Below are 15,905 nucleotides of genomic sequence, written 5' to 3' on the forward strand. Positions count from 1 at the left end.
GCGCCTTTTAGGAATTTCCAGTTTGCATCAATTTTGGTGCCCCCTGTGGACAAAGCTCTACCTGTTATTTCTTTCCAGTTCTTGTTTTATATACAACTGTAAGTTGTGTTGCCTGGTGAAAAATTCCATCTTCTGTTTCATAAAACTCAAACCTATCATTCACTGAGCCTTTCTTGTGTAAATTTCAACAAAGGCTGTTTCTGTATTCTACTGTCAGTGTCATTTTTTGACCCCTACCCTGTGGCAGTATTTAAAGTATTCAAAATGTCTATGCATACAGGGAGGGCTGGTATGAGTGGGCTCGCAGGGCTAATTCCTCCCTTTTTAATACAATAAAGATAAGAAAATCATTCTTCCTTGAACTTAAAACAGATTTTATAAACTTAGATAAGATTCATGAGTCAAGATGTTAAAAAATGTGACATTTCTGTTGTTAAATTCACATTTGCAGTAAAATTAAGCAACAGGTGTAATGGCACCACTCCTTGATTTGCTGAACATTAAGGCTGAATTAATTCGACCTACAGGACACTGACTTTTAACCGGTGGCCAAACTGTAGAGTCACAGACCTCAAAGATGAACCTTAGCATTTTAGTTCAAATTGTTGTGAAAAATAGATTTACTCTTAAGTTGAAATTACATTTATTGGCTTGCTAAATCAGTTTGCATGTTTAAGGTAATTTCTATTATGTGTTACCATCAAGCTAACAAACTAAGATGTACTGTACATAAGGGTATATCTGCCCTCCCTGTAGAATAGTGCTCCAGTTGCCCTGCGTTGTAATGAAAGGTAGTAGAGATGGAAATTGAAACTGGGTATGTAAAAACCTGGTTTTGTAATTTTTCAAAATCTTGAAATCAGTAATGTTGTGGCTTCAGGCCGGCTCAGACCAATGTTATTATAGTCAACTTAAACTAACTAAATAACTATAACTAAAATGTAATCATTTTATGTAATGTAGTAATGATTTTAGTTAACTGTAACTAAACAAAAACTTAACTTTCCAAAAAAATTAAATGAAAAAAGCTTAATTCTAAAATATCAAAATTAATTTATTAATGAAATTAAGTTATTGAGATGAGGAATGTGTCATTTCAGCAATTTAAAACCAATGAAATCAAAATGGAATCATGACCTTTTTAACTTGAGCTCTACTCAGCTTCTACCACTTCTAAGAAAAATGAATTATTGAATTGTCATTTTGTCTTTGCACCAAACAATAGAAAAGTATCAATAGTTGTTTCTGTAAGGACTTGGATCAATAAGGGTATAATCAATAAAAATTAACAGTCTCTATCTCTAGAATGAAGTATGGAGTTGTCAGTTATATTTTCAGTTTGTCTATAACCAGCTGATATCTCCTCTAGAATATTTGTTAAATATTTTATACATTTGTCTCTGATTGTTCCTCCTGCTTTCACAGCTTTGCACTACTTCCCAGAGTTCCAGTGGCTGGTGGACTTCACAGTAGCAGCCACTCTGGTCTATCTGATAACAGAGCTGTACTACTGTGTGGCTCAGCCCTCAGGAGAGATGAACATCAGTGTGGTCTGGTGTCTGCTGGTACTCGCTTTTGTCATGTATCCTTTTGCCGGTTGCATGTGCACTTTTTGTAACAGTGTCTCTGATAAGACTTTTGCATGTAACACTAGTCTGCTGTGCATCCTGTCCCCGAATAGGTTCTAACTTTCCCCTACACGGACAAATTTCCATAATTTTACACTTTATACTACACTCCTGTATATATGGGATGTAGCTGTACACCTTAATGTCTGTAAGAGACAAAATCATCACGGCTTGATTGTGTAGATGCACCAAGGACAGAGAAAGACTGCTCTAGCTCCTACCGCCCTCTTTATGCTCCAGAGCCACTTGCCATTTTTCTACTCCGAGTGATGGTTAAATAATATGCATTATCCTTGCCACCAACCACAGGGATCAATCTTTGCAGTGCTCCTGGTCGAGCCCGTCTCACTGCGGTCAGATGGTGTGTCATTTCCTGCCTACATCTGAGATTGGAAGCCACATTTTCACAGTCCAACAGCCTGATTCGCTCGGGGAAAAAGGACAGTGTATGGAACAGATGAAATGGGACTATGAAGATGAGGGAACATGTCAGCTCAATATATGTGTTAATGGGACATTTGATTTCAGTTTTTCTATTTCAGCTCTGATGATATGTTTAAGGCTCTTGCCCTGGAGATCTAACACCTTAACCTCCTCAAGAGCAGCATGCTCTTCAACTCTCAGCATCTTATGGTGCCTCATTTTTAATCATGTGTACTGTCATTTGGAAACAAGAATGCATTTCCTCACTTGTGTCACTTTTTGACACATCAACTCAACATTATATTAATTGTAGCCCACTGCATGATAGTTCAAACATCACTGTTTCTCTTTTCAGCCTCATGCTGACTCAAACTCTGCAGGATAATGTTTATACAGCTGTCTTCACAGTACTAAGAAGAAGAGCAAAAAAAAGGCTCTATTGGATTGAAAACTGTTCTTGGGCTGAAAGGAAGTGAAAAATTGGTAGGCTGTCACCTGAAATGTTGCAGGAACGGAGGGTTTCATCTCTGTGGCAACCAGAGTTCACTTAGAAACATGCTCCGTCCTTAGCCTTGTGATCAGCAGCTACGGGGGAGGAAAACACAGTTACAACCTCAATGACTCTGGTACCAAATACCCACACATGCTGTGTAGCAGGAAATTAATGGGTTCAAACAGGGTCTATAAATATGCGCAAACTGTACTTGTGTAAAGATGAAAAACATTTGTTTGGTGAATTTGTGTGTGGCTGATTTCCGAGACTTTTTTTTTTCTCTTTTCCTTGAAGCTGTAAAAGTGATTGAAAATGTGTCCACAAAGCAGTTTGTGTATGCTTTATGTGCCAGTGTGCTTCTGGAGATGTTTTTCTTTGACTCAACCTCCACAGCAAGACTCTTTTCTCTCTGACGGCCCACTACTTCAAGCTGGAGGAAGGAGGCGAGCGCTCACTCTGCATCACTTTTGCTTTCTTCTTTTTTGTCAAAGCCATGGCCATTCTCATTGTCACTGAAAACTACCTGGAGTTTGGCCTGGAGACAGGTGAGCCCTCATTCCAGTTTCATTTCCACACAAATGACCCTGTTAGTAACTAGATTGTTTGAGTTATGAGTCACTATCAAGGTTTCTTTGTTTCTAGGGTTTGCAAACTTCTCTGACAGTGCTCTACAGTTTCTAGAGCACCAGGGCTTAGAGTCCCAGTAAGTACAAAATCAGTATTCTCGCGGTATAATTTTTTTGTTTTCTCTGCCTTCATGAATTTTTTATGACTCATGAAACTACAGCAGTATCTCACTATGCATTCTTTTTCTTCACAGGGGTCCCATATCTAAACTCACCTTTAAGCTGATCCTGGCCCTACTCTGCTCCCTGATTGGAGCATTTCTCACTTTCCCTGGTCTACGATTGGCCCAGATGCACCTTGATGCACTCAATCTGACCACAGCCAAATTTACACAGTGAGTCCAACGCAGTAATTGTATTCACTTTGCTAGCTCCTCATGCATTTTTCATTGAATATGTTTGATGTCTTCCTTATCCTTAATAATAAGAGTATTAAAGGTAGGAAGTCTGGGTATCTTTGTAAAAACAAGACCTTAAAGATCAGTTCCCTCAGTTGTTATGTGCTTTATCTTTTACTTTTCTTGTTTCATTGTGTTTTTCTGCCACTTGAGTGGCTCTTTGCGGGCTCATTGTTGAGGGTGCGGTCAAATGATTCTTTGTTCCTTCAACAGTTATTTATTAGTGAAGACATTTAACTCTAATGCCTTCAAAGTGAATGATTCAAGTCAACATTCATACAGTGCATTCAGAAAGTTTTCAAACCCCCTTCGCTTTTTCAATTTTATTATGTTGTAGCCTGATGCTACAGTTAAAAAATAATTTGATTCTCATTAATGATATATTTATTATAAATTAAAAAATACTGAACATAAGTATTCAGACCCTTTGCAATTCACTTTGTATTTAGTACAGTTGCCTACCCTTTCTCACATTTTTTGCTGAGATGTTTTTACATCTTGACTGGAGTCCACCTGTGTGAAATTAAATTGATTGGACATGATTTGGAATGACACACAGCTGATGATGCATATCAGAGCAAAAACCAAGCCATGAAGTCAAAGAAACTGTCTGCAGAGCTCAGAGATTGTTGGTAGGCACAGATCTGAGGAAGGCTACAAAAAATGTCTGCTGAACTGAAGGTTCTCAAGAGCAAAGTGATCTCCATAATTCTCAGATGGATGAAGTTTGGCTGGATGACCAGCTCTTAAGAGTCCTGGTGGTGCCAAACTGAGCGATCAGGGGAGAAGGCCTTAGCAAGAGAGGTGACCAAGAACCTGATGGTCACTCTGAGATCCTACATGGAGAGGGGACAAAGTTTTAGTGGGACAACCAACACTGCAGCCCTCCACTGATCTAGGCTTGTGGCAGAGTGGCTGGATGGACTATTCTCCTCAGTGCAGAAGCACAAAAGCTCGCTGAAGTTTGCAAAAAAAACTCCAAATGAAAGCAAAGTGGGCCTTCATGAATTTTGAACTGAGGAGATGCTTCTGTCTGTGATGTTTGTCAGTGCAGCCTTAATGTTTGAAGTTGTGTTCCATAGGCTAGTCAGATAGTGTTTTGGATAGGGCATTGGGCGAGACTGTAGAGTAAGATGCAACTTGCAGTGAAGCCAAAGTAGCACACCTTTGAATGAATTGATTTTAGCCGATTATCTGTAAACTAAAATGCAAATACAGATAATCAGCTAAACGCCAAATATCGGCATCAATAATTGGCCAGGCCCATTATTTGTCTACCCCTAGTCAATATGGATGATAAACTTCTGCATCAGTGCATCAGATCCAAAATTGAGAACTATAAAAGTGAACTGTTTGACTTACACTGGAATTACTAAGATATAATGTGTACATGCAGTTGAGTCAAGCTACACTTGTACCTTTTTTTAATTCGTCTTCTGTTTCTGTTGTATTATTGCCACCAATGGCCTGGTTTGTCTACACCACCTTTTGCTGCTTTAAATTTTGGAATTTCCCCTCATGGGACTAATAAAGGAATATCTTATTTTAGCCAATTAAATTAGGTCTTTGTCCTTGTCCAAGTATACCAGTATAAGGGGGGATCGATTTATTGATTGAAGTATTCTTGACTGCTACAGTACGTGGAAGTATTCCTTGTTTCAGCTAGTCACTATTAAACCTTTTTCTGGTTGACCTGTTGCTTTACAAATTACGGGGCCGCAAAGTGGTTGAATGTTGAACGTTGAAAACGCTAACTGCTAAACAGCGCTGCAAATTTTGTATGACATGACATGAATTGTCCAAAAAATGTGTGGTTTTCGCTCTAGCGCTTGTCATGTTGAAACCTTTGTCTTGCTTCAAGTCTTCCCTCAAAGTGTTAATGCTGTTTAACTTCCAGATCCTGCTGTGGTAACTGTAAAGTATGTGCAGAATACCAGGGCCTGTTTGAGGGTCATTGAAGTGACTACATTAAGTAGTTGAGTTGGCCCTGCTTTGAGAAATTCATTTAAGTATGATTTCAGATGAACCAGCATGTTTACATGCATTTTAGAAATCCACTGTTAGTCAGACTAAACAACGGATGAACTGTATGAGCCGTGAAATTATAATAATATTTGTATTGTTTGTTTACCTGTTTATCTTGATTGCTACTTGTTTTGCAGGACTCTTCTCCATATCAACTTCCTGTCCCCTCTTATCATGGTCCTGTTGTGGGTGAAGCCTATTACCAAGGACTACATAATGAACCCCACTCTGGAAAAGGAGAGTGTGCCTTTGTAAGTAAATGCAACAACTTGGTTCAAACAGTCCATGTTTGATCCAGATGCTTCCAATATGTTGTGTCACTTGTAAACGCTGTTTGATAATATTAATCCTTAGAGTGAACCTTCTTGTTTTAGAGTTGTTAATTGAATGTCCCCAATCATTTCTTGCTAACAGTTTATTTTTAACAGTTTAATAGTGGACCAAAAGCTCAGTGATGAAATGCTCTGTATCTCATGTACAAGATTACCAGAACATTTCTTGAAAACAAGATTGTGCCGGAGGTGTTAGCGCTCACATCTTCTGTTGATTGATCTGCTCTTGGTAGACAAGCCAGTGGGGCTCCCCTGATATCTAACAAGCTAATTACCTGCCATTCACACTAGAGAAATGGGACATCATTGCAAAGCTGTGAAAATAAAAGTAATTGTTGCTTTTGTGCTGGGAAATGGATGTAAACAATGCAAGAGCAGTTATGAAAATGGAATTTACAACAGTTCAATGAGATAAGGAATGCATTCAGCTCGTAGATGAAGTGACAATACACACGTTTGGTTTAAAATTAGACTGTAAACAAATTTAGTCGTACCTGAGGGAAAGCTCTTTATTGTATCTCTAACTTCTGTCATTTATTAGATAGTTATTCATTCCAAGATAAAATCTTTCATTTGTTGCAAGCTTTAACTCTGTAATGTGTCAAAGTTTTTTTCGCTGCCAACAGTGACTGTGAATCTGCCAAGGTCATGATAAAGCACGAATTCATGTAACCGTACCTTTTTGCCGTCTTAGCTCTCAGTTCACCCTCTGCACTTACGCTGCTAAGTTGTTTGAGTCCTTTTGCTCTTACAATTTTTTCTTTTTCTCTCCGCCTACAGTTCAATAAAGAAGAAAACTCATGATTTGTTAGCCAAAAACAACCATCATCCCTTCATCTTCTCTCCTTTTTTTGTCACCAGGATGACTGAGCAGACGTTTGATACGCTGCGGTTATGGACCATCATACTGATGTGTGTTCTCCGGCTCGCAATGATGAGGCATCATTTGCAGGCCTACCTCAACTTGGCCCAGAAGGGCGTGGACCAGATGAAGAAGGAGGCGGGGCGGATAAGTACTGTCGACCTGCAGAAGATGGTGAATAAAATAAGATATAATAATAGAAAACGTAATTGTGATTCTTCTCTGATATCAAAAAAGAATAGAAAAACATTAATTTATTTAATGTACACATCTGGTGTATGGTTGTAGAGAAGTAAAGGGCTACATGCAGATCTTTATTTCCAGATTATTCAGGTAGATCAGGGATGGGCAATTCTGGTTACCAAGAGGGCCACATTAATTTTAATGCAAATGCAAAAGGGCCAGATTGTTACAGGTTGTTTGATTTTCTCAAGTTACACCCTGTGATTACTAATAACTTTAATAAAAGGAAGAATATGATGCTTTCCTGATTTAAAAAAAAAAGTAAATAAAATAAATAGAAAAGAATCGTTTATTGAATTTCGATGGAATAAATAAAATAAAAAAATGAAAAAAAAAAGATTAAAGAGATTCAGAAGTTATTAAATTAATTTCTGTTTTTTAACAAATCAGGTTAACTTAAAGTAAATTTTATTCAAATAAATAATAATTAAATACAAATGAAATATAGATGAATTAGAATAAATTAGATAAAATTAATACATTTGAAAAAAAAGTCAAAAGAAATTTAAATCAAAGTTTCAGATTGTTTCATTCAAGTCAAAAAAACTAAATAAAAGGATCGACCTTATGCCAGTAGTGAAAGACTGTAAGAGAAATGTTTATTTTTTTCATGGCTGATTTTGTCCTTTGTTTTGATTAAAGTTTCTAAGTAAGTGGTATTTGAAATTGACATGGGGGGGCTGCATCTGGCCCCTGGGCCACCAGTTGCCCACCCTTGGTTTAGATGATACCACCCTGCTGGTTTTGCAGAAGTGGAGGAATTTAAATATAAGCCACTTTAACATCATCAAAATCAACACATTTATGATTCTTTCTTTGTGAATTAAGAAATGGAGAGCACTAAACTGAGTCGTCTGTGCTCAGGACATACATTATGCAAGGCGCGCGCAGCCTGCCTGTGGTGTCTTGGAAATTGAAGAGATTATCACTGTGGATGTTCAGGAATGGCATCACTTTCTAAAAGCAGCATGTCCTATCATTCCCTTTTAAAGCCCTCCCCCTAACGGATCTCCCCAGGTGTGACTATATGACAGGGCAAAGAAATGAAGTGTAATTCTCTGTCTTTAATGTCATCCAGGTTGCACGTGTTTTTTACTACTTGTGTGTAATCGCACTACAGTATGTGGCACCACTGGTGATGCTGCTACATACGACTTTGCTGCTAAAAACATTAGGTGAGTCAAAAACTAGTAAATGATTTGCAGTTTAAAACTATTTCCTCCAAAGTTTGATTCTATTTTTCTCTTTTCCTCCGTTATCAGGTGGACACTCCTGGTGGGTTTATCCAGAAGAAGACCTGCCATGTCTCTATGATATAAACTCTGACTCTGTGATGGGGGCGCCACCAATAGCTGCCCCGACACCAGCTCCAGTGACAGAGACAGGAGCCCGGGCGTCGGTTGCCCAGCTGTCAGTGGCCCTCGGGGGCCTGCGGACTGTCTTCAGCCCTCTGCTTTTCCGAGGCCTTTTTTCCTTCTTCACCTGGTGGATCGCTGCCTGCCTCTTCTCTACATCCCTCTTTGGCCTCTTTTACCATCAGTATCTCATGGCGGCATAGCATCAGAACCCCAGCAGAGGCAGCGGGACCCTCACAGGGCAGCTGTGTGCTCCGCCCGATCAGAAAAGACTGAGTGAGGGTGACAGAAGCCGACTGATGACTCTGCTCAAAGCCTCCACCTTCTCCTCCCTCTGACAGCCTCACAATGACCGGCCATATCATCAGAGCTTCTGGTTCAACTCTATGTGCTTCCTCCACAGACCATTCTGTGAACTTGTATGTTTGTTTTTATAACTAAAACCACTACCTTTTTTATTTGAAGGCAAGTTTATAAAAAAAACCTAAAGACTGAGAATATTTACAGTCACTTTCAGCTGTTTAATAAGAAATCGGTTCACTGTGGTGAATGAAATTGGATGATTCAAGGCAGAATTCTGAATTCCTTTTACATGTTTAAATGTGGTGTTGCATTGCTCACTTTTACAAGGTTTAGGGAAGTCATTTTGTAGACTGGTGTGATGATTTTGATCCATCAACATCGTCAAATTCATGATTACTTTTACTTAAAGCCCACATGAAGAAGAGGGAGTCAGATACAGTCTGTTTTCCTCCTTTTTAGGTAATTTACCTTGTCAATGGTACTGGCATATTTATCTGAGAAACATTTTTGGAGTAACTACATAAATGGATGCATTCTGTCATTATTTATTGGTACTGGATTGGCTGAATTTAGGGTGTGGAGAGCCTATATTTCAGTGTCTATCACAGTATGTTGGTGCTGCTTTTCTACGGTGAAATGCTATAGAGCAGCTTATTTTTGTTAAGTAATATCATAACCCAAGAAAGCTAATGAAGGCAAATGTAAGCTAATATCACTCTTACATTTTAAAATTTATTTTTGGAAACTGCAGTATTTTCTCTCTCTTTTTTTTTTTTTTTTGATCAGATCGTAAAATCTTGTTTTACTAAAATATCTAAATCTCATTGCCATGGACCACAAAGAGGTCTGAGAGAGTCTTAACATGCTCAGCAAGGACAGCTGTGTCCGTCTTTGTACCAGGAGGAGGAAGAGGGGGAGGAGGGAGAGGCAGCCTGTGGACACTTGTGCAGAACTGTCAGAGTTACAGAATGAAGAACTGAAGAAGAAGAGGAGGAGATGATGCTAAACTCACAGGGAGAAATATTACTGACTTGAAGCTGATGTATTTAAATAATTCTGATGGAAGTTGCCATCGAGGACAAACTTAGTTTTTTAAATGGAAGGCTATACGACAGATTTGTGATGTTTTCTTTGCATTGTAACCTCCCTGGTGTTATCTGAGCCATTCTTAAGCTATGGGAGGATGTAAAGCTGTTTTTTAGAGCAGCAGTGATGATTTAAAGGGAGGACAGCACATGTGTGCATGTATAGTGTCTGCTGTATGTCAGCTGTATTCTGAAAGGGCATTGTGATCAAGAGGAGATGATGTCAACTACTGTTGAGCTACCGCCTTTATGTGTTTTTTTAAAAACTCTTCTTACCCATCCATTGTTTTTAAATCCATTAAGAACAATCTTTTTTCTTCTTTTAAAGGATCAAATTGTGATTTTTTTTTTTCAACTTTTTTTTTTTTTTCAAACTGTGCCAAGTCGGTCTGTTTCCCTGTCCTAGTGTCTGTAAATGTGGTGTCTGCTCATGTTTGAAACAACTGGACTACGACTCTGCGGCCTTCTGTTTTCTGTACATCCATGTTGGTTGGGGGGAATCACAGGCTCGGGTTCACAGCAGGACATGATAGTATTTTCATTATCTCTGTGTGCTGTGATTCCTCTACGCGCACAAACACTATCATTGTGCAGAGGTACTGGGCTGATGTCTAGTATATTCAGGAATGTAAGGTACATAATGCTGGTTAACTTGCACAATTTGGTGGTTTTTCTGGCATTTCTATTCATCATTGAACCATCACTTTACAACTCTGAGTTTTATACAAACACATCTTACAGATTCAAGCAGCACCATATCACATTTTTAGCTCCAGATGTTGAAAGTCTTAGCTTCAGTTTTGTCTTTGACGGAGAATATGCACATAATGAATGTATCAATCCTGCCTAATTTACATTGTTTTCATGAAGATGATTTTTATTAATTGATTTAACCTCCCTCTCCCTTCCTGCACTTCCTGAACTCATTTCTTGTTTATAACTATTTACCTTTGACTCAATCTAATTTGTCCTAATGACTTTTTTTTAATTGATGATTTATCTTTGTTTTTGTATTTATTTCACATGTTGAGGCCTGTAAACATTTCTAATTTTTAACAGCAAACGCTTCATTTTGTTATGGGAGTTAATGTTGGCTGAAATCAGTTTTGGAAATGTGTTTGACAAATCAGTTTCAGATTAACCTTTTTTAAATGATTTTTAATGGTCTGGTCTGCTAAGAAGTAGCTGGGATACTTTCAGAAATCAGTGGCTCAATGAGGCATTGTTTCTTCTGTTTGTTACCATTGGAAGTGTTCATTTTGTTTCACCAAGTAAATTTCACGCGTTGTTCTTTCATGTATTTATTTCGGCTTTAGATTTTGTCTTAAATAAATTATGTTCTTTACTATGTATTTTTTCACGTATGTTTGTTGTCCACCAGCTGCTCACATGGCCTTTGCTGAGGGTGTAAAGTATCTTAATACCTTTATTCAAATAACTGTAATTGGGTACTTTTTGGGGTACTTTTTGAGTATATTTTGAAATCAGTCCTTTTATTTCTACTTAAGTTTTAACTATGATAGCTGTACTTTTACTTGAACGCAATACTCATGTCCTTTTTCCACCCCTGTTGACTCAGCGGTAGCACCTAAAAGAGAATGATTCCACAAAACATCCCAAAACTGGTGTTGGTATCTCAGGGTTAAAGATTTTAGAGTTTTAACTTTGAAGTAAAATTTTAATCCGTTCTGAGTGGAAGGTCTTACGTGTTGATCCACCAGTGCTGGTTCAACTCTGTCCACTGCAATTTCAAATCTTCGGGATAATTGGGCAGAATTTTCTATCATGCCCTTGGGTTGAGGGTTTAAATTGTTACAACTCATTTAGCAGAGACTTTTATCCATTTGGGACCAATGTTTCTGGTATGAAGGACCACTGGATCCCATCGGGCCCTGACCGGGATTTGAATCCCAACCTCCCGTAACAAAGTCGCTGTTTTGAACCGCTGAGGTATCTAGCCTCCATCCAAACACAAGTCAGCACATGTTTTATATGTGCTTGGTTTTATTTGGATGTCTAACAGTGATCCCTGCTGTGGTCTTTCAGTCATGTTTCCAGTGGATCGTTGTTGATTTGAATGCGAGACACATTTGCACCATGAGTGAAGTTATCCACTGAGTTGGTACAGAGGGCCTTGTCCATACGGACACGAAAATGATATAGATCTGTTTTGCATTGGAATAATTTCAGTAAAGTCCATATAAGCACGGAACCATTCAGAACGACTGACAACACTGTTGTAAAACTTTCCAAGAGTACCTGGATGCAGCCGAAGACCTCCACTTCACACCGGAAGTCAGAAAATCGCTGCCAGATCTCGTCTTTTGATATCGGAAGTCACTAGAACTGAATGTCGTCTTCGTTGTTTTCTCCGTGTGTCACTGCCATGTTGATATAGGCAAGTCTGCCACAAGGAAATACAAGTAGACGAAAATATATACATTTTCTGGTTAACAAGCACAGCGATTGCATAACCATAATTTTAATAAATTGATTTGTGATCCGAATTCAAGTATCACTGAGCACAGACATAATATGTGACAGAAGATTTGGCTGGCTGGCCAGAAGCCGAGGTCGCTGCCATGTTGCCAGAGGCATGCTGGCTACATCATTGAATACAGAAGACAAGGATTATGCAAGCTTTCGGAATAAAAAGCTCAAACGATGACATTACATGGATTTTAATGAATCATTTATGATAAATGATCCATATTAAAATAAAAACTGATAGTGAAACATAAAAGCAGAATCTGCTGTCTTATATTTTCTTGCTTAAATGAAAAGATTTACTCCATGAATTAAAATAGAATAATTTTATATATGATAAAGTTTCATATATGTATAAATATGTTTTATTTTGAATTTATGTATTTGTATTTATCAATCTGATCGTTTGAGCCTTTTACTCTGAAAACATGCCCAATCCTTGTCTACTGTATTGAATGATATAGGCGACTTGCCTCTGGCAACATGGCGGCGACCATGGTGTCCGGCCAGCCAGCCAATCTTCCGTCAAGTATTATGTCTGTGCTCAGTGATACTTGAATTTTTATCATAAATCAATTTATTAAAATTAATGTTATGCAATTGCTGTGTTTGTTAGTGTGAAAACTCATATTTTTCATCTACCTCTAATTCCGAATGACCTGCATATATTATTATGGCGGGGATGCAAAATCAAGAAGACGTTAAGTTCAAGTGACCTCTCTGTTTAGAAGACAAGATATGGTGGCACTCATACGACTTCTGGTATAAAGTGGAGGTCTTCGGCTGCATCCGAGTCCCTCTCAAACTTTCTCCTGGCTGTCCTTCTGGTTGCAATCCACAGTGGATCTAAGAACATGTGGGGTATGCTGTTCTCCATGACCATTTGTTGCTCAGAGGAGGAGAGGATTTTGCTGTGACAGCTATAAGAAGGTCTGTAGCTTCTGCTACACAAACGCGATCACATAATCTGCCATTAGTGTTGTTGTTGGCAGGGTTAACACAGTGGGCCATGATGTAATCATTTCAGAAAAGATGTGCTTGGTTGTACACACGGAGACCAAACAGTTGGTGTATACAGATTTGTTCACTCTGGGACCCTGTTTAAAAAAAATAAAGTTTTTGGGCTCAGTTTTGCTGATATTCAGAAGCTCGTCTCCGTATGGAGTCTGTGATTTTAGGTGCTCATAAAGGAAGCATAGTCCATATTCTTCATCAGTATGAACTGCCTTGTGATGAGGTTGACTCTGATCAGTTCTTGCCAGGGGAAACCCATCTCACCACACACTGTAAAATATTTAACTTTTTCAAGTGTGTTTTAAGTATATGTAGTGTGGACCAACATAGACACTGTTAAAGTGTTAGATTTAACTCTATATGGACACTGTCAATTTTTCTGTGTATTCTACTTTACAACAGAGATGTAACTTTACCTGAACAACCTGGTTGAGATCTATAAGAAAAGATAATATTTTACTGCACAACTCCTCAGTAGCTACTGGGTACATAATGTAAACTTTAAATTAAATACTTTTACTTTTACCGGAGTACAATAGTTGTGTACCTTTTCCACCTCTGGTTGTGAGTAGTTGCTAAACTCAAAACAGGACATATCTGCTTTTGTTTATAATGTAAAAAAGAAGTCTCTGTAATTGTGGCAGAACGCATTCTGACGATGTTGGATTTTTTCGGTCACAGCCATTTAACGTGGCAGATAACCAGAGAGAAAATCCAGGTTTTTATATTTAGTGGATTCATATTTACTTTGATGAGTTTTGTAGGTCAATAAATTATCAAATGACAGCAAGTCTGTATTCCTATTGAAGTTTGATGATCCTCTGGTTTATATAAGAGAATGCTTAATGATGCCTCACAAAAGACTGGTTAAAAAAAAATTATTGACTCAGTTGAATCCCATTCTCTCTTTCCCTCCCAATCATAAAGGCATGTAAAAGTCACCAAAACAGCACTTCAATAAGGGGCATTTTTTTCTAAGCTTTTAATTGCATTTGTAGTGGTCAGTTTTGGGTTTTCAAGGTCCTAGGATAGATTTGAAATTGTGTCTTTATCACTGCAGTGAATAGTCTTTGTGTGTTGGATAATACAGAAATTCTCTTCCAGCATCATTTCCTCATGAAATATGTCCTCGATTGATTCAGGCCATTGGTGGACATTGATTTGCTTTCCTTAATTTGTTCTTTTTATTTCTCATGGAAAGGTTAGTGGAGTAGATAACAGGATGGAATGACGAACAGTACCCGAACTCCGCTTAATGCACGCTGTTGTGTGGGAATAACATCGGGCCAGTTAATACAGGCCTTGAGTGCCATTGTCTACATGAGCGGGAAAACTGGGCCAATGCATTCATTCGTAGGTAGACAGATCAATAAGACAGCTTCCAAAACAAACCAGCGGAGAGGTTCCTTTATTCCTCTTGAGTGGGGCCTATTCACTGAGGTCCCTCTCTGCGTAGAGCGCTGAGGAGCTCCTTTCTCCCCCCTCACACCACTGCCACTTCCACCCCACCCTTCTGTCTCCAACACAGCCAGGAGAAATGAGAAGCTTCTGGAGGGGTGGCTATAATAGTGGGGCTTTCTGTCCGACACAGAATGGTGATCCCACCCTCATGTCGATTGTGAGAAGCAGCAGCCATACTTCAGCGCTGACCTGACCTTGTATGGTGAAAGGCCTAAAAGAGAACACTTTACATTGCTTGAACTCCTCTGACCTGTTTTTACATTTTTCTTTTACTTTCTTTACAATGATACCTCCAAATTATGAGCGAAATAAGGAAAACAGAAAAAGATCCCCCGCTGAATCGAGGACCAATTACGGATTGGTTGGCTGGGATCAGCATGCAGCAATCACCTCTAATGAAACACATGCAATTATCATCTTTTCATTACCATGACAACAACCGGGAAAGTAGCACAATTCATTCAAGTGTATTATGCTTCAGCGTAGTAAAATGTGTTTAAATTACACAAAGACACATTAAAACATAGAGAAGTCAAATAACAACTGAAATAGTTTTATTATTGGTTGAAAATGTGCAGTTTTAAGGCAGGTGGTAAACACAGTGGCAATTCACTGCTGCTTTTCAGTAACAATCAGAATATTCAAAACATAATAGAAATCTATTTTCAGTGGGGTAAAATGGAGAATAAAAGCTCCATTAAAATGTTCAAACTGGTCAGGTGAACCTAGCTTACACACAAGGATAAGACACATGTAAGAGGATGTAGCACTGTGTTGTAATTACGGCTGGCAAACAATTGAAAATTTTTAATTACAATTAACCTCAGGATTTCTGTAGATAATCTCGATTAATCGTATCTCCTCAATTCCATTTCAAAATGACACTTTTTTCAACCAAAACTGTTTTTGTGTCATTTTGGATTTTGCCACTGTCTTAACCCAAAGGTCATTGACTTCTTGTTTGAGTACAGACCTGCTTTAACTGGGATAACTTGAACTTAACCACAAAAAAGGAACTTGTGATGGATCATGAAGGAAAAACATGGTGCAGATGACTTTTGACACATCCACTGAGCTGTCTGTGAGTTTTTAAAGTGAAATGAGACATTTAGGAGCAGTGGTGGGCTTATTTTACATCTCCGTAGCTGCAGGGAAACACAGATTTGGTTG

The 15,905-nt window shown here is 38.5% G+C and overlaps 1 protein-coding gene across 1 annotated transcript in view; it reads left to right on the top strand.

Annotated features, from left to right (window-relative positions):
- tmem161b (transmembrane protein 161B) overlaps positions 1-11,118 on the top strand; it is a 30,215-nt gene extending 19,097 nt beyond the window's left edge. Inside the window, exons 5-12 of the mRNA XM_041788416.1 lie at positions 1,426-1,582; positions 2,938-3,089; positions 3,187-3,247; positions 3,365-3,505; positions 5,731-5,844; positions 6,787-6,961; positions 8,109-8,205; positions 8,293-11,118. Of these exons, the coding sequence (XP_041644350.1) occupies positions 1,426-1,582; positions 2,938-3,089; positions 3,187-3,247; positions 3,365-3,505; positions 5,731-5,844; positions 6,787-6,961; positions 8,109-8,205; positions 8,293-8,588 (1,193 nt within the window). The 3' untranslated portion in view covers positions 8,589-11,118. The remainder of the gene's footprint in view (positions 1-1,425; positions 1,583-2,937; positions 3,090-3,186; positions 3,248-3,364; positions 3,506-5,730; positions 5,845-6,786; positions 6,962-8,108; positions 8,206-8,292) is intronic.
- Positions 11,119-15,905: the final 4,787 nt, after the last annotated feature.

This window comes from Cheilinus undulatus, linkage group 5 (genome assembly GCF_018320785.1).
Source record: "Cheilinus undulatus linkage group 5, ASM1832078v1, whole genome shotgun sequence".
Taxonomy (NCBI): Eukaryota; Metazoa; Chordata; class Actinopteri; order Labriformes; family Labridae; genus Cheilinus; species Cheilinus undulatus.